This window comes from Schistocerca nitens, chromosome 4 (genome assembly GCF_023898315.1).
Source record: "Schistocerca nitens isolate TAMUIC-IGC-003100 chromosome 4, iqSchNite1.1, whole genome shotgun sequence".
NCBI classification, from domain to species: domain Eukaryota; kingdom Metazoa; phylum Arthropoda; class Insecta; order Orthoptera; family Acrididae; genus Schistocerca; species Schistocerca nitens.
This window is the reverse complement of record NC_064617.1, coordinates 204,793,299-204,813,209: the sequence shown is the minus strand read 5'-3', so window position 1 is coordinate 204,813,209 and position 19,911 is coordinate 204,793,299. Positions and strand designations below refer to the sequence as shown.

The following is a 19,911-nucleotide window of genomic DNA, read 5'->3' as shown; positions in this document are numbered from 1 at the left end:
AAAAACACACAGATTTGATAATAAATTGTCAAAAACAATTAAACTCTTTTCTAACACAGAAGAAACCAACTCAACGCTTGTTGCTAAATCTGAGCCACAAACGGCAAGAGTCTTCAACACATTCGCTTTTGAAGCAAAACTAATTACATTTACAAAAATATTAGTGTATTAGGAAGTCGACTGAAGTGTAAAAATGGGCGAATAAAAATGTTAAGTGTCAAGGAAAGTGCCTACAATAATAACAACAAACATAAATATATGCTTGTCCTGCATGAAATTATTCTCTTGCTTTCAGCACAGTAGCCTGCAAACATACACGTATCTGAAAATATTTCATCACAAATAAGTTGTAGCTTTCGTCATTGAATAAGTGTGATTCGGTTGTTTTTACATGTGTTTCGTTATAATTCATATCTCTTGATAATTTACTGGCTCATAGAATGCAAAAATATATCGACTATATCGTCAATCAAGTAGAAAATAATTAAAAAACTAACATTATGCTTACGACGCATATGACTGCTTTCTCACTGCTTGGAGCACTCGTTTCGCTCCGGCAGTCAGACGGTAGCAACTTTCGCACCAGAGTGTGTATGTATCATGATATGTATTCATGGAGGTATAAGGAGGGGAGATGCCATGACGTCACAAACTTGAAGCCGACAGAAACCGAGCTCCGCCATTGCAGTTTGGTCAGAAGACTCGTGTCCGGTTGTGCTACTGTCTAGAGCTGCTGAAGGTTTTTTCATTTTAAAATGCCGGTTTGCGTTGTTTACGGGTGTACTAACCGTTGGAATAGTGCTACCAAGTTAAAAGGAATCACGTTCCATGCGTAAGTGGCCCCGTTCGTAAAATATTGTCGTTTATATTCGTGAGATGTGCGGCCTTGTTTACGTTTTGTGAAACTGTTTTCTTCTTATTTTATTTCAGATTTCCGATCAATGAAGCTCGTAGGGCTCTGTGGGTTCATATGCTTATTTTTCTTGACAAAGCACAAACGATGTTTGTATTTACAAATGAAATTTTGTATAAGTGTGTAAACGAGTAAGAAATATCATCCGGTATGTAAACTAGCATAGCTTTCGGGTTCTGCTTTCAGTTTACATCGACACAAATACAGTAAAAGGTGATTTGAGTTTGAAAAGAGCTTTGTACACTGTTATTTTTCATCATTCGAAGTTCGTATCCAAAAGAAACACTTAAGTTAACGAGACCAAATCAGTTGTATTGCTGGGGCAAAAACGCATTAAAAACAAAACGAAAACACCTGAAAAAGCTATTCTGACGTTGTGTTATGCATGTAAACATTGTAACACTCATCATCTGAAATTATTTTGCAGACATAACGTTAAATATGAAGAACACGCAATTCTAACAAGAGCTCTGTCACTGTTTTGACCAATCAAACATGGCGGCCCACCGGCTTCAAACAGACGTACAGCAGACGGCCATAGTGCCATCTCCCCTCCTTATACCTCCATGTATGTATTAGACTGTGCAGATAACTCTAGGGAAAGATAACTGTTTTCAGCTGTTTGATGCAGAGATACTGCGTCGTTAGTATAACAAGAGATTGTGAACTGAATTTGTCACAACTGCTGTTCATCACCGTCTTGCGTAGTGTGAGGTTCTTTCTACATGGTAGACATGGAGGACGACACCATGGAGGCTCGCAGCACACATGAGTTTAACTTAAGGTAAGCAAACTACAGGATAACATAACATGTACTGTTAAAGAGAAACACAAGTTACAAAAGCAAACCACTTGAGCAGAAAGAAATGTAGCTTACGAAGCTTATGGGACAAATTGAGTAACGATGTAGCATATCACTGATCCGACTGTCGTCGTATATCCATGGGCTTTATTCTAATATACCAGGATGTAATGTCACTGGTAATTACTTCGTTAATTTTAGCCATATTGATGACTGAGACAGTCCTGTCCGATTGATACTTTTCATAGTAGATTCACCTCAGTTTACTGTTCACTTGGAATATACTTCTTAACCAAAAACTGCAAAAACTTAAATAATGTTGAGAATACACTGTGGTGGCCTGAACGTATGACCAAACATCTGACATCACTGTTGATTTTATAATCTATGCAAATCATTTGATGAAAAGCCTGTCTAGTATACTGTTACGGTGGAATTAATAATCAGGAGCGACATGTTTTCACCTAAACATCAACAGGAAACATTCTGCACTCGTGCAATAAAGGTTAGATTTTATGTTTGTGGGAGTGACAAATCGGTAGTCGACAGGACACGGAAACATTCTCTTTGCGAGTGAGGCTCTTTGGAGGAAGCAGTAGTGTTCGTTTCCCGCGTAAACGTATGTATGTATTGTGTTTGTGCGGTACAATAAAAGTGATTATTCCCAGTATAAAATCCACGCAGGCGTTTTCCTTTATGTAGTGAAATTTCCCCTACACACAGAGAATGTTTCCGTGTCCTGTCGACTATCAACTTGTCACTCCCACATATTTATAAATGACTCAATTAACAGTGAAATATACAGTATCACTTTCATACTATTACACCAGACAGAGCATATTGCAATACAAATTTTTTTAGAGAGACTCTATTACTACTTTTCCTGTCGTTTATCAACACGTAAATTGCTTCATTTCTTTTCTCTCTAGTTTTGTTCACGGGTATGGTTCCTCCTAAGGATTTTTATATGGGGGTACTATAAAGGATTCATTCGTTTTCAAAGCACTATATTTTCCGTATTACTACATGTACAAATACGATTGATGTACGAATACAACTGTAAACTCACCAAGTTTACTAGCTGCGACCTACAAATGTTCTGTGAGTACCCCCCTCTGGTCACACGTCCAAGTGAAAGTAGAGTTCATCCCATACGTTACGAAGCTACATCCTACCAATGGTCAGCACAGTAGCATCAATGCGTTCTCTGAGCTGTTCCATTGCTTCTGGCAATGGGTTTACGTAAACGTCTCCAAAATAACACGTCACAAGGCGTTAGGTCAGGTGACCTGGTAGCCAAGGGAACTAAGCCACATCGTCATTGCCAGTGGCGGCTGCTGTGTAAGCATGTGAACATCCTAACTTTCGACACCTTGCGGGTTTATTGGTTATTCCTTTATTTCCTTTATTGAGTTTCGATTCACCCCGAATGGGGCGGGCTGGCAGCAGCTTAGTGCGTATATTACTTATGGGTTTGTGTACAAGCCATTTTGCAGACCCATCTTTTCCGGTATAAAATGGTATCCTACCTCTTTGCTTCATTCGCAGATTGTTCCGTATCTGTCTGATGGGGACTATCAATGTCGGAGCAGTTGCTTTCAGGGTTGTCTACACGATTGTCGTCTGTATCATCCGTATCCAATATACATTCTTCGTCCAAATCAGGGTCTTCCAGCCATGCAAGTACTATTTGTTTTGCTTGTCGGTCATCCATACTGATTATTGTAAGCAGTATATAATAGAGAACATAATTACTAAAAATAAAATTACCTTCGGATTGTTAAAATGTAATAAAGCAAGAAATAAACATTTACATAACAAGAAAAAAATACTTATACGGATGGGCGCGCGATGAGCAAAATGCCGTTACGGCGCGGTGGCACAACCGATTCACTGCGAGGTCGCAGGCACACTGAGTGACGCGAAAGTGTGGTGCACGGGGAGGGGATGAATGCTTAGGAAGGTACCGAGACGCCCGCCGCGCTATCGTGTTAATAACATCTACGATTATTGAAATTAATTTTCGTGTGAGAGAAATGCTCATAACGCGCCTTCTCACGGGTTAAATCTTGCCCTCAGTGCTTCACGTCTCCCAAATGGCAGGCATGCCGCTCCCATGACGCAAAGTGTTTCCACTGCGACAACACAAGTACAGTCATTGTGTTTGCAAAAGAGGAAGTCGCACAAACGATCTGTTCCTCACCCGAAATGTCGGCCTATGAATATCAATGTCATACTTTCAAACCCATGTAGCGCTAATCATGGTGCCACGTCGGTGTTAAAATCACTGTCGCAGAAGTCTCAGATCTCTTCTCCGACTAAGCGGCAAGCAAGCAAACTGTGTCACTTTGCAGACTTCTGATCGCAACGTGTTCGTGCAGTTAGATATGGGAGCTTCAGTGACAATTTTAATCAGACGCACATATGAATTGTTACGAAAGTCTAAATTGTACAAGTCGCAACATAGCCCTCAGCTTATAACATTCATGATACCCCAGTTCCTGGCGTTTGTAGCCTGCCTGCCACTTTCCGTAAAGTTACAAAAACAGATTCATTTACAGTGTTGTGTTAAAGCATCAGTGAATAGTCCGCGGCTCGTGGTCTTGCGGTAGCGTTCTCGATTCTCGGCGGGGTCAGGGATTTTCTCTGCTTCGAGATGACTGGGTGTTGTGTGTCTTTCATCATCATTTCATCATCATGCACTCGCAAGTCGCCGTAGTGGCATTAAAGAACTTGTGCCCCGCGAGGGGCCTCACGGCCACCAATACCATACATACCCTTAATATTATTATCAATGAATACATTTATTGGTATTGATTTGGGTTGCAAATTCAGGACAATGTACTTTCTGTGAATTCTTCTGTGCCACAAGACAGCGTTTCAAAACTTTGGGCATAACGTAGTGAACTTTTTGAGGACGCCCTAGGCAAGGCAACCATCTCTTAGATATGATTACAATGAAGGAAAATCCGCAAGCCTTTTCGTCGGGCAAGGCCCGTCCCTCAAGCAGTGGAGATGAAGTGGCACAGCAATTGTTAAACTGACAGGACAAAGGCGTAATCACTGCAGTAGCGGAAAGTGTGTGTGCATCTCGTATTGTACTCATCAGAAAACCGTCTGGCGAATTAAGACTCTGTGCTGATTTCAAGTCAAAGGTGAACTTCAAACAGAGATTGACTCACTTCCGTTAGCCCAGCCTGACGAACTGATGGGCAAGCTAGGAGCAGGTCACTTCTCCTCTAAAACAGATTTACGGAGTGCCTGTTTACAGATTCTAATGGACGAGTAGTCTCAGAAAGTTTTTATTGTCAGTATATAGGATTATTCAAGTTTTTACGTTTGGCATTTGCCAGTGCTTCAGCGCCAACCACTACCTGAACAGCTGACTACTACAATGCTTTCACACGCAAAATATTTGGATGATATTGTGGTGTCGGGTTGTACTCCTGAGGAACATCACCGAGCGAGGTGGCGCAATGGTTAGCACACTGGACTCGCATTCGGAAGGACGACGGTTCAATCCCGCGTCCGGCCACCCTGATTTAGGTTTTCCGTGATTTCCCTAAATCGCTGCCGGCCGAAGTGGCCGCGCGGTTCTGGCGCTGCAGTCTAGAACCCCGAGACCGCTACGGTCGCAGGTTCGAATCCTGCCTCGGGCATGGATGTGTGTGGTGTCCTTAGGTTTAACTAGTTCTAAGTTCTAGGGGACTAATGACCTCAGCAGTTGAGTCCCATAGTGCTCAGAGTCATTTGAACCATTTGAACCTAAATCGCTCCAGGCAAATGCCGGGATGGTTCCTCTGAAAGAGCACGGCCGACTTCCTTTCCCGTCCTTCCCTAATCCGATGAGACCGATGATCTCGCTGTTTGGTCTCTTCCCCCAAACAACCCTGAGGAACATCTCTCTAATCTGAGAAGCCAGAGTGGCCGAGCGGCTCTAGGCGCTACAGTCTGGAGCCGCGCGACCGCTACGGTCGCAGGTTCGAATCCTGCCTCGGGCATGGATGTGTGTGATGTCCTTAGGTTAGTTAGGTTTAAGTAGCTCTAACTTCTATGGGACTGATGACCTCAGCAGTTAAGTCCCATAGTGCTCAGAGCCATTTGAACCATTTAATCTGAGAAGTTTATTTCAAGTTCTCTCTGCTGTTGGTCTCAAGTACAACAAAGACATGTGTTCTTTTTTTCAAACTGAAATCGAGTACTTAGGGCATGTCGTCAAAGTTCAGGGCATCCATCCTTCACAGTTTCATTTAACTGCAATTAGTGACCTCCTAGAACCTCGCAACATATATGAACTTCAAGCTATCCTAAGAAAACTCACTCACTACATTCATTTCATTCTGAACGCAGCGCAAATTGTGGCCCCATTTCACAGATTACGCAGGAAAAATGTTCCTTTGTGTTGTCTCGGGAGTGTCAAACTGCTTTTCAGTAACTGAAGGAAGCTTTTTCAAGTGATAATTGTTTAATGCATTCTGTTCCCGTTAAGCCAGTCATGTTATTAGTGGACACTTCTGCAAGCGGGATTGGTGAATTGCTTTCGCAAAGAGTTGGATCTGTGGATAAACAGGTTGCATTTGCACCTAAGCTTTGACCAAGGTTCAGTGCAATTATTTTCAGTTAGAGAAGGAAGCACTTGCGATTGACTATGACATGATAAAATTCCACCAGTATCTTTATGGAAGTGCGTTTTACTTGGTGACAAATGACTAGTCACTAAAGTCGCCTATGGAACTATTGCATGGATGCCAAACAGAACACTGCTGCATCTGGTGGATGCATCAAAGTAGGTTCTTCCTCTACATCATACTAAATTTAATGTCAATGAACATGTATTTTTAGTGACTTTGACGAAAACAGACGCTAGGAAAGGGACGACAAAAAAATTACTCTGAGCACTATGCGACTTAACTTCTGAGGTCATCAGTCGCCTAGAACTTAGAACTAATTAAACATAACTAACCTAAGGACATCACACACATCCATGCCCGAGTCAGGATTCGAACCTGCGACCGAGTGGTCGCTCGGTTCCAGACTGTAGCGCCTAGAACCGCACGGTCACTCCGGCCGGCTAAAGGGACGACATCATTCAGTTCTTGAGCTGCTCTCTTTATCTTGTACAGGATTCCTCCAGAATGCACAAGTAGCGTCAGGATGGATCAGCTTCGCTCCTGTTGGCTGTGTAATACTACCACAGATTTCGCCGTTTCAGAGATGGAACCATATGGGATATCGCAGCCCCTGCTACCTTCGCCTCCCTTGAGTCCCACATCGCTGGTGTTTGAAGGGGAGCTTATGTACATCGACGTGGCACTGTCGGCATCATCGCAGAGTCAGCAGCCCGTGCTATGGAGATCTGGTCCTTTCCACCCTGCCACTTTTCTCCATGTGTCCAACCCCACCATTCGCCGTTGCGTCGTCGCCAGTTCATGAAGACATTCCGTTCCTGGATGAGGTTGTGCACCCCATGACCAGTTTCTCTGCCACCATCCCGTCATTCATTGCACTAACCCTTGGTCAAAGCTTGGATGCAAAAGCAATCTGTTTGTCCTTAGATCCAACTCTATGGGAGAGCACTTCACCATTACCGTATGCGGAAGCGTCGGCGACTAGCAAATGTGTCTGTTCATAGTTCTGAGGTTGGCACCAGGCGTTATGAGCACTGCCACAACAGGCAGCCATAAATATAGGTAAGAGGCCACCTCAGGCTATGGTGGACAATGCCTGCAGCTACACAGCCTCTCTCCGTAAGCGGCAACAGTATAATGGACTCGGATATGCACTGGGATTCGTGAAATTACACTTTGGATTTGACTTCATTATGTTCGGTAACTCATTGAGTTAAGTAAACGCCTTTTATATAAATGTAGTTGCGCCTTTCATTCTTTCTTTCTGCCTTCCTTTAGAACCCACACAGCACTACAGGATACGACATACAAAACCTTCTTTCATGAGTCTTGAACCAAATATTAGCACTGATTACATTCTCCTCTGTGCAAAATTGTACCAAGTGGCTTTCTCTTTCATTCATTGCCCCCAGTCCGTATTCTCTGACTAGTTTTCCTTCTCTTCCTTTTCCTACTAATGAATTCCAATCACCCATCAGTATTAAATTTTCCTATCATTTAACTGTCTAAATAATTTCATTGATCTCATCATCTGCAGAGCTAGTTGGCATATAATCTTGTACTACGGTGGTGAGTAATGGCTTTTTGTCCATCTTGACTACGATAAGGCTTTCACGATGCTGCTCATAGTAGCTTATCGGCATTCCTATTTTCTCATTCATTAGACCTGTTCTTGCACAATCCGTATTTGACTAACTTCATCCTACCCAATTCCCTTTTAAAGTTTCCTAACCCACCTACCCAATTAAGGATATACTACAAACCCATATATGTAGCTCGCTTAGGGACCTTGAAGACAAGTTTGGATTAATTAGAGTGCGCACAAAAAAGTTCCTGTAATCCTACTACTAACACTGTGCTACTGAAACCTAAGTAACCTAAGGACATCACACACATCCATGCCCGAGGCAGGATTCGAACCTGCGATCGTAGCGGTCGTGCGTTGCCAGACTGAAGCGCCTAGAACCGCTCGGCCACACCAGCCGGCCGTTATTAACATTTCCGTTTCTGAAGCCCTTCTCTTGTGTAAATCATACAATTTATCTGATATTGTAATCATTTGTTTGTCTGTACAGGAACATCACATCTACCCACTTCGGTCCCATTCGGATATTTCTTAATGGTGCGTCTTTTTTTTTTTTCTTTCTTAGAGTGTAGAAGGGCATGCGCATAAACTCAAGGCACGGTGAACTCAATTTAATCAAGGAGGAGGATAGATCAGGGATTACGAAAATCTTTGTTTTTTTACTGGGGCGACAGGGCACTGGCTCCCAAAACCAGCGAAGGCAGTCGCAATTACATGAACAAGTAGGAATTGGGAAATAACTAATGGGACCCATGCCATCACACCAGATGTTTTTTGAAACCTCCGCACACGAATATGTCCATTGTGGTGCTGTACGCAGAAAGGGATTTGTCTGGAAAGACGACGTAGTTGCTACTTCTGCCTCCATTATTGTTGTTGTTGGGCGCTCAATTGTCGGCGTGCCTATCCCTGTGCGTCACGGAAAGTCGCAACGATGGTCGTCATGCAGACAGTACTTGGTGCTCCAGATGTCGTCCTACTGTCCTTGTGGAGCTACAAGCTATCTGTCGGAACATCGTCCATATCCCAGCCACTTACTAAAAGCACGCCAGCGTACACCACACTTGAGAATGTGGAGCAAGCGGCACCCGACGTCACATTGTCTCGGAAAGTGGCGTTAGACAAGATGTTACAGACCAGGACAGGAACTGATTTGGTAATACGTCTACAGTATAATAAGGAACGAGGAACTGTGACATAAGCTGAACTCGCTGACAGCTAAAACATCAGTTTATGAATTGCAATGCTACATGGCTGAGAGACAACCAAGGAGTGGCCATACATCATGATAACAAGACGTGTCACCGCAGAACAACCACCTACGACAACCTTCTGGAAGTAGTGAGGAGATGAGACCCACGGAGGACCACAAAGGACTGCCTAGGACCCTGGCAACCATCTCCCAATCTCTATACCTTGGGTGGCACCTGAGTTGCACAGCAGCACACCGGGGACACTAACCATCCAGACAAATGAGATATCCAGCTTGGGTCTGATACTAAGTACAGTAGTGTAATGTTATGTAGTCTAGTGTTGTATGGTAGAGTAGTCCAGAATAATAAATTACAAAATTTGTGATCTACCAATGCTCCATAGTGAAACAGACCAGTTGCGTGTGCATTCTGGATGAACATATACTGAAGAGCCAAAGAAACTGGTACACCTACCTAATACCGTGTAGGGCCCCGCGAACGAGCGGAAGTACGGCAACACGACATGGGGTGGACTTGACTAATGTCTGAAGTCGTGCTGGAAGAAACTGACACCATGCATCCTACAGGGCTGACCATAAATCCGTAAGAGTATGAGGGGGTGGAGATCTCTACTGAACAGCGCGTTGCAAGGCATCTCAAATATGCTCAATAATGTTCATGTCTGGGGAATTTGGTGGCCAGTGGAAGTGTTTAAACTCAAAAGAGTGTTCATAGAGCCACACAGTAGCAATTATGGACGTGTGGGGTGTCGGATTGTCCTGCTGCAATTGCCCAAGTCCGTCGGAATGTACAATGGACATGAATGGATGCAGGTGATTAGACAGGATGCTTACGTACGTGTCACCCCTCGGAGTCGTATCTAGAGGTATCAGCGGTCCCATATCACTTCAACTGCACACGCCCCACACTTTAAAGAGCGTCCACCAACTTCAAAAGGCCCCTCCTGACATTCAGGGTCCATGGATTCGTGAGGTTGTCTCCATGTCCGTACACGTCCATCCGTTCGATATAATTCGAAACGAGACTCGTCGGACCAGGCAACATGTTTCCAGTCATCAACAGTCCAATGTCTGTGATGACGGGCCCAGGCGACGCTCAAAGCTTTTTGTCGTGCAGTCATCAAGGGCACACGAGTGGTCCTTCGGCTCCGAAAGCCCATATCGAAGATGTTTCCTTGAATTGTTCGCACGCTGACACTTGTTGATGGCCCAACATTGAAATTTGCAGCATTTTGCGGAAGGGTTGCACTTCTGTCACGTTGAACGATTATCTTTAGTCGTTGTTGGTCCCGTTTTTGCAGGATCTTTTTCCGGCAGCAGCGATGTCGGAGATTTGATGTTTTAGCAGATTACTGATATTCACGGTACACTCGTGAAATGGTCGTACGGAAAAATCCCCATTCCATCGCTACCTCGGAGTTGCTGTGTCCTATCGCTCCTGTGTCGACTATAACACCACGTTCTAACTCACTTAAATCTTGATAACCTACCATTGTAGCAGCAGTAACCGATCTAACAACTGCGTTAGGCACTTGTCTTAAACAGGCATTGCCGACCGCAGCGCCGTATTCTGCCTGTTTACAAATTTCTGTATTTGAATGTGCATGCCTGCACCACAGCCATGCGGATAAGATGTCTGTCATCTCGACTGCTAGTGATACGAGGCCATTGGGATCCAGCACCGCATTCCGTATTACCCTCCTGAACCCACTGATTCCATATTCTGCTAACAGTCATTGGATCTCGACCAACGCGAGCAACAATGTCGCGATACGATGAACCGAGCAGCAATGTCGCGATACGATAAACCGCAATCGCGATAGGCTACAATCCGACCTTTATCAAAGTCGGAAACGTGATGATACGCATTTCTCCTCCTTACACGAGGTATCACAGCAACGTTTCACCAGGCAACGCCGGTCAACTGCTGTTTTTGTATGAGAAATCGGTTGGAAACTTTCCTCATGTCAGAACGTTGTAGGTGTCGCCACCGGCGCCAACCTTGTGTGAATGCTCTAAAAAGCTATTCATTTGCATATCACAGCATCTTCTTCCTGTCGGTTAAATTTCGCGTCTGTAGCACGTCATCTTCGTGGTGTAGCAATTTTAATGGCCAGTAGTGTATCTAATGCAGGAATCAAGACCTCATAGTTCTATGCTTTCGGGGCGGGCGGAGGGAAAAAGTGTATACCGTTGTCAAAAAAAGACAGTTTTCGTCCATACCTTGAATATGATGTGCAATGAAGAGGGCGTCGAGCTAGAGTGGTATTCGAAGCAGTCTTCCTGCTGTGCATCGAATGGCCGGGTAATTGTAGTGTTGTGGCGCTGCTTGAACTGCCACAAGTGACGCCAATAAATTGGTTTGGAATTGTAGCAGTTGTATCATTGCTGTTATGATCTTTTGGATATGCTGGGCCTGCAACTGAGTTTCTTGACTTAAAGACTGTTCCTGGGGTTTGCCCATGATTCAGCACACAATAGACACTAATAGAAAACAATGTAATCAATGGAGCTGTAATCCATGTGGCTAGGGCCTCTCAGCGGATAGACCGTTCGCAATGTGCAAGTATACTTTTTGCCACCTTCTTTATTGCTTTTCCCACTCTTTCTGCAACATAAATTTTTTTCTGTAGTCTTTTTTAGTAAACCAGCCATGAGAAATTCAGGCGAAAGAAGTAAATTTTTTCTTGACTATGCCAATTCAACTATATGAAATCACTGCTATGTTTTACAAGATTTTCAGGAAACTGCTATAAACGCAGTTTGCTTACTTTTTAACCTTAAATAGGAAATCGTTGTACCAAGAAGTGTCAGAAGAAGCCACAAACGTGATTTCTTCGGCCAGTAATTCCTGTCCTGTCTTTCTCTTTTGTGTTTGCTTTGCTGTCATCGCTCAAAATTTATCACCAAAGATTCATTCACTAAATTGACCGCTCATGATCCCATGTGTGCAGTCCTCTGACAGAAAGTACGACGAGTGGAGACTTCAGCAACAGCGAGGAGCAGTGGGCGTGGCTGCGAGACGTCCGCCGCCAGTTGCGAGCCGACTCCGCAGCTATGGACCCCGTGGCAGAACTGCGCATGCCGTCCACAAAACGCAGCGTCTCGCCCTTGAGTGAGTATCAAGTCGATGAACAAAGCAACGTACTCATTGACAATCTGCTCAAGCTAGCAAACAACTTTCCATAATGATAATCTGCCACAATGGCTGTCTTGTGTCGGATGAGAATATGCTTTTGTTCTGTCTTTTTCACTGTTGCACACATTCAACTGTGTAGCCATTTTTAGGCGTACAATACAAAAGTTTTACTACAGTTTCAAATCCACGCAAAACAGCACATCCTTTCTGTACTTTGGCTTTAACTGACTTTTGAAATATAGCGCACAATATTCGGACTGTTCCTACAGGGTATCCCACTCGAAAGAGCCCCACAAACATGTGTAGTAATTCCACCGAAAACGCACCGGGAAATTTGTGACGTTTGACGTGGCAACACTGCACTCTGCAACATCGTTTGACGCAACATTGTGTTTCCGCGCTCTGCTGTGGATGGAGCACAGAGTTCAGAGTTTAGTGACAATGTATCGCTGTTCTATCGAAGACCGCGTGTTTCTTGTGAAACTGTTGTGGTTGGCAGGAGAGCCAACACCGTGTTACTAGAGGAGGCCGAAAGGCACGCGTTTTAGTTCACGCAGGCTGGCGTGAGGTCTGGAACAGGACAAGGAAATTAGAATTTAGAAAAACGGACGTAGCTGGTGGAATACTTAACTTTAATCCATTAATGGTGAATGTCGCTCTTGACGGTACATGATTCACAATATAAATAGTAACTGAACATGGCGCCTTGCTAGGTCGTAGCAAATAACGTTGCTGAAGGCTATGCTAAACTATCGTCTCGGCAAATGAGAGCGTATTTTGTCAGTGAACCATCGCTAGCAAAGTCGGTTGTACAGCTGGGGCGAGTGCTAGGAAGTCTCTCTAGACCTGCCGTGTGGCGGCGCTCGGTCTGCAATCACTGATAGTGGCGACACGCGGGTCCGACGTATACTAACAGACCACGGCCGATTTAAAGCAAGTGTGGTGTCTGGCGGTGACACCACGTTCCTCCCCCGCGAATTGGCGTACGGTTGTGGCATAAGGCTTCCGCCCGCCGTGGGGGAGGACCCCATGTTGACGTATGCGACGAGGTGGGGAGCCTAACAACAGGCGAGGCTGTGCCACCTGCACCCTGCCATTCTGACCGCGGGGAGCTAGGAAACGCCTGAAAACCTGCTCCAGGGTGCACGCCAACATGCGGTGTATGCGCCCGCAGAGAGACAGGAGGGACCGAAGGGTCGACCTCCATCGGGTCGGGGCACCCGACGGGCGAAGACGACATATGGTCCGGAGTGGGCAAGAGTTCCATGTCGGAGGACAACTGGTCACAGGAAGCTATCGGCGGCGCGTAACCCAGGGAGGCGCCCGGCGGCTGCAGCGAAGCGTCCACTGCGGGCGTCGCCGGCGGGAGAACTGGCGGCGGCTGTGGCGCGTTGCCATGGGGCAAAATGGAAGGCAGCGTCGGTAACACCTGGGGCTGAGGTGAGCAAGTAGATGGGTCCCCAGGGCGCTGGCCGTACGGTACCGTTGCTGAAAGCAGATGGGGAGTGGCAGATCCCGTGCGACGACAAAGGCGCAGCTGATTGAGATACCAATGCACCCCACCAGAGGCCCCCAAAACCAGGTACATAGCGCGGCCGAGGCAGTGAAGAGTGCGCCCTTCGAGCCAACGCCGTGAACCTCAATAGTGGCGATAGCGGACAACATCGCCTGGAGCAAAAGCAGGTGTCTGCCGCTGCACAAGAACCTGATGCGGCGGATGTAGCAAAGACATCAAGGTTCAATGATGGCGACCGTGGAGCAACTCAGCTGGCGAGCGACCATCTCGGGGCTGAGAGCGATTTGAGGACAAAAAGAGCAATAACGCGTCCTTCCCAGAATGCGACTCTTTCAACTTCAACATCTGTGACTTGAACGTCCTGACCAATCATTCAGCGGTACCGTTTGACTGTGGCGAAAACAGCGCGGATGTCAGATGTTGAATACCATTGGCCTTGCAGAATGACTGAAATTCTGCGGACATGAATTGTGGGCCATTGTCAAAAACAATAGTCTGTGGAAGACCTTCAATGCAAAAGATAGCAGAGAACGCTTGGATGGTGGCAGATGACGTCGTGGAAGGCATCCGGACAACAAAAGGAAAATTACTGAATGAATCTACCACAACCAACCATCGAGCATTCCAGAATGGACCAGCAAAATCGATGTGTAAGTGTTGCCAATGTGAAGTGGCTTTTGGCCATGCAAAGAATTTCCGCGGTGGTACTGATTGTTGTTCGGCACACACCATGCAAGAAGAGCACATATTCGTGATCGCGGCATTGATTCCGAACCAAGTATATTGCTGACGAGCAAGTTGTTTCGTTCTCACTATACCCCAATGACATTGGTGGAGAAACTGTAAGACAGAGGACTGTAACGAACGTGGTACCACGACCGTGGACTGATCATTATCAGAACGCAACAGCAAAACACCACATCGTACAAAACGTCTCTCCTGGTGAGCAAAAAATCAGCGAACCAACAGATCCCCGATCCGTGACTTTGACAAGGGCCATTGCGTAGCAACAAAACGCAAAACGGTAGCAAGGACAGGGTTGGCAGCTGTGGCTGTAGCTACACGACGAAAATCAATCGGAAACGATTCGACCACATCATCGGTTTCTGAATCAATGAACAGGCAAGCAAGTTCGGAGGAATTGAATGCTCTATCCTCAGCAACAGGCAAACGGGACAAAACATCGGCGTTTCCGTGCTTAGCAGTGGACCGATACAAGATATCGTAGCGGTACTGCGAGAGGAAATTAGACCAGCGAATGAATTTCTGCGCTGTACGTGGAGGTACAGGCTTGTTCGGATGAAAAAGCGATGTCAAAGGTTTGTGGTCTGTGATGATGGTAAAGTGACGACCATACAAGAAATCATGAAACTTTGTAACACCAAATACGAGAGCCAATGCTTCTTTCTCAATCTGTGAATAATTTCTTTGCGCAGACAAGAGCAATTTGGGCGCAAAGGCTATAGGGCGATCGTGCGAGCCATCTTTGTGCGCAAGCACAGAACCGATCCCAAAATCCGATGCATCCACCATCAACAAAAGGGGCTTCTGGGGATCGAATGGCATAAGGCAAGTATTGGAAAGCAACGCCGATTTCAACTGTCGAAAGGCGCGTTCGCATTCCGTCGTCCAGACGAACGGAACACCTTTACGGCGTAAGCGATGAAGCGTAGCTGAAATGGAAGAGGTATGTGGCACATATCTGTTATAGTAATTTATTTTTCCCAGCACACTCTGTAGCTGCTTCAAATTCTGCGGCGAAGACAAGTCTTGTATGGCACGAAGGTGCGTGGGACTGGAATGTATGCCTTGGGCATTGATTACATGTCCCAGGTATGGCAAATCACGAGCAAAAAACACACATTTGTCCTTCCGCAAGGGAAGACCGTTTTGTCACAAGACCTGAAATAATGTCCTGAGATTGTCTAAATGTTCTTTTTCAGTCTTTCCGGAGATCACAATATCGTCCAGATAGTTTGCTGCAGTAGGGACCGACGCACAAACAGTTTGTAGATATTGCTGAAACAATGCAGGGGCGGATGCACACCCGAATGGCAGTCGTTTGAATTGATACAAACCAAGATGCGTGGTAACCACCAAAACGCCCTGGGATTCTTCGTCCACTGGTATTTGCAAGTACGCATCTGCGAGGTCCAACTTCGAAAAATATTAACCTGGGCACAGTTTGTCAAAAAGATCTTCCAGGCGGGGTAAAGGAAAAGTTGAAATCACTAGTTGCGGATTCACTGTTGCCTTGAAGTCCACACAAAGTCTCAATTTTCCCGAAGGTTTTGGCAAAATTAGTAAGGGTGATGCCCAGAGAGAAGCCTGCACACGTTCAATTACACCTTGTGATTCCAAATCGTGTAATGTTTTTGCGACATCATCACGCAATGCGTGGGGAACATTGCGCGCTCTGAAAAATTTCTGTTGCGTGTTTACTTTCAGTTCCAAATGTGCTTTATAGTTCTTAATGCAGCCAAGGCCCAGTGCAAAAATGTCTGCAAATTCTTCACATAGGCGAAAATCACTGTCAGAAGGCACAGTCTGGTTCACTGATAGGACCTGATTTATTATAGACAAGTTAAACAACTGAAATAAATCAAAACCAAACAGGTTCACTGCAGAAGAAGAACGAAGGACGTAAAATGACACAAGCTTTGTTTGTCCTTTGTATGTTGCAAGAAGGCTGCACTGTCCTAACACAGGGATCTCTTGACCTGAATAGCTAGTTAACTTAACATTTGCGGCACGCAACGGAGGTGTGCCCAGCAGTTTGTAAGTGTCTTGATTGATCAGTGAAACTGCAGCCCCGGTATCGAGCTGGAATGGTATCACTTTGCCGTTAATGTCCACGTCCACAAAAAGTTTATTGTCCTGCTGACGACAAGAGCGACTGTCTCGTGCAACGTGAACTGACACTGGTACAAAATCACTTGCGACTTCACGGGGGTTCCGGTGATGTCGACGCACACTATTTGTGGGATGAACACAGTCACTGTTAGAGAGAGTGGCACTGGGCGGAGTGGAATGAACTATATGAATTTCCATGGGCGAAGTTTCGCGAGCCTGAGTATCCTTGGTTTGATTCCGATTCCGGCGCAAAGCAAAGGGCCTGGAATGGTTTTGAGCTTCCGATCTGAGCTTTTTCTGGCAAACTCTCTGAACATGTCCTTTTTTATTACAGTAAAAGCAAATAGCTTGGTGTGACGGGAAATTCTCACGCGAATGTCTAGTAGTGCACTGCGGGCATGATTTGAGCACTGCATTTGCTTGCCGGCGCGGTACACGTGGTTGAGACCCTGGTGGCAGTGGCGCGGCCGGGCACGAGGGCTGTTTACTGCTCCGTGCAGCTCGCCCGGCGGGCCGGTTAACCTGACACACGGCTGGTGAAGTTTCAAATGATTCCTGAGCAAAGTCAAGTGTGTCCTGCCGATCCAATATGTCCATCACTTGTTGAAGGGAGGGATTGACTTGTTTCAAAATCTGTTCCCTTATACGAACATCAGAAACGTTCTGCGCAATTGCATCACGTACCATAGTATCTGAATAAGGGAGTCCACATTGACACTCAAAAGCACAATCCCTAGTAAGGCCTTGCAAGGTTGCAACCCACTACCGATTAGTCTGACCTGCCGTACGTTTTGTACGAAAGAAGGTATACCGTTTCGCAACTACATTGACTGATTCTTTGAAATATGCATCGAATGCAGACAAAATTTCTTCGTAGGACAGAGTTGCTACGTTGCGTCAGGGAAATAATTTGACTATCATACGGTACGTGTTCACCCCGACTGATGATAACAAAAAAGGCTGCCGCTCGTTACCTTGAATTCTGTAGGCAGCGAGATGGAATCCAAATTGGCGTGACCACTCCGTCCAGCTTTCCAATGCAGCATCAAAAGGTCGAGAAGTTGGTGCAACTGTGTTTTGTGGCTGCGTTAGCGGTGGAGCGGCTGCTGCCGCATCATTTTGCATCACACGTTGACCCTGGACGAGCTGTCCAAGGGCATCCAGTAAGGCCTGCGTCTGCTGATTCTGTAAGCGATAAAATTCGGACAGTACATCTGGAGATTGTGGCGAATCCATTACACAAGTAAATCAGGGCAGTATCGATAAGAACGCGGTTTTGCCTCGTCGCCAATATTGTGGTTGGCAAGAGAGCCAACACCGTGTTACTAGAGGAGGCCAAAAGGCACGCGTTTTAGCTCACGCAGGACAAGGAACAGGACAAGGAAATTAGAATTTAGAAAAACGGACGTAGCTGGTGGAATACTTAACTTTAATCCATTAATGGTGAACGTCGCTCTTGACGGTACATGATTCACAATATCAATAGTAACTGAACATGGCGCCTTGCTAGGTCGTAGCAAATAATGTTGCTGAAGGCTATGCTAAACTATCATCTCGGCAAATGAGAGCGTATTTTGTCAGTGAACCATCGCTAGCAAAGTCGGTTGTACAACTGGGGCGAGTGCTAGGAAGTCTCTCTAGACCTGCCATGTGGCAGCACTCGGTCTGCAATCACTGATAGTGGCGACACGCGGGTCCGATGTATACTAACGGACCGCGGCCGATTTAAAGGCTACCACCTAGCAAGTGTGGTGTCTGGCGGTGACACCACAGAAACAATATTGGATTACTGGTTCCATTTAGACAAGTCAACGAATGTTTGTTGAACAATTTGGAGACGAGCATATTCTGTTTAAATGATGCATACAAAACAAGATGGAGAGCAGTGGAACGGTGTTGGATCTTCGCGCTGGGGACGGTCGCCATTACCGGAGAGAAAAGTTACACGTGAAACGAGTGTTGGCCTCTCCGGCAATGTCTGTTTGACGTTTATCTGAGGAATGTCGAATGTCACAGAGCAAGCCAGCCTGTATACATACAGGTTTGCAGTTGTTCAAGAATCATCAATTTGTTGCTCTGAGGCCAGAAATATTGCAGTATACCTGGTTCGGTGATGAAGCGTGGTTACACTTCTCTGGCTATTAAACTCTCAGATTGTATGTTTGTGGTGTAATGAAAATCCACAGGCACTGTTCGAGCAACCCATGTATTCACAAAAGATTTGCATGTTCTTTGCAATATCACAGTGTCACATCATTGGACCAATTTTTATGAAGTCCACTGTGACAAGTACAGTTTACATCGAAATGTTTTGGGAATTTGTGAACCAGCTGGACGATGAATAACTTACCCCCGGCTGGTACCAACAGAATGGCGCCACATGCAACATGTCTCGAATGACCATGGCCGAGGTTGAATCATTTGTCCCCGGCACAGTGATTTTGAAAGGACTGTGGCCCTCAGGGTCACCTCAGTTAACACCACCCAACTTTTTCCTCTGTGGTGGCCTGAAAGGCAAAGTCTACAGATGCAAACAACACAGATTGGAAGATTTATGAGAGAACATCAGCCATTTCTTGCAGCAACATTCAAGAATCTGCAGCATCGTATTGAACCATGTTTACTAGTAGAGGGTGGTCACTTCCAGCACCTATTATGGTTCATCTTCATTTTCACACGAACAAGGTATGACATGTTTATTTCATTTCATTTCCTGATTTTTGTGCAAAGCCCATAAGTGTAATTTAAGCAAACGTTTATTTGTGGGGCCCCTTTCAAGTGGGACACCTTGTTGTAGAATATCAATAATCATAAGTTCTCATTGTTTTAGGGGTTATTATTCTTGAGGTGAGAATTTAAGGAGATGGGACCTGGATAAACTGAGAGAATAAGAGGTTGTAGAGGGTTTCAGCATGAGCATTAGGGAACGATTGACAGGAATGGGGGAAAGAAATACAGTAGGAGAAGAATGGGTAACTTTGAGGGATGAAATAGTGAAGGCAGCAGAGGATCAAGTAGGTAAAAAGACGAGGGCTAGTAGAAATCCTTGGGTAACAGAAGACATATAGAATTTAATCGATGAAACTGAGAAAATTTAAAAATGCAGTAAATGAAGCAGGCAAAAAGGAATACAAACTTCTCAAAAATGAGATCGACAGGAAGTGCAAAATGGCTAAGCAGGGATGGCTAGAGGACAAATGTTAGGATGTAGAAACATATCTCACTCGGGGATACTGCCTACAGGAAAATTAAAGAGATCTTT

At 45.3% G+C, this 19,911-nt stretch overlaps 1 protein-coding gene across 1 annotated transcript in view; it reads left to right on the top strand.

Moving 5' to 3' along the window:
• The first annotated feature begins 1,488 nt into the window (after positions 1–1,488).
• Positions 1,489–19,911, top strand: part of LOC126252818 (uncharacterized) — a 75,911-nt gene continuing 57,488 nt past the window's right edge. The window contains exons 1-2 of the mRNA XM_049953760.1: positions 1,489–1,697; positions 12,096–12,256. Coding sequence (XP_049809717.1) covers positions 1,639–1,697; positions 12,096–12,256 — 220 coding nt within the window. The 5' untranslated portion in view covers positions 1,489–1,638. The remainder of the gene's footprint in view (positions 1,698–12,095; positions 12,257–19,911) is intronic.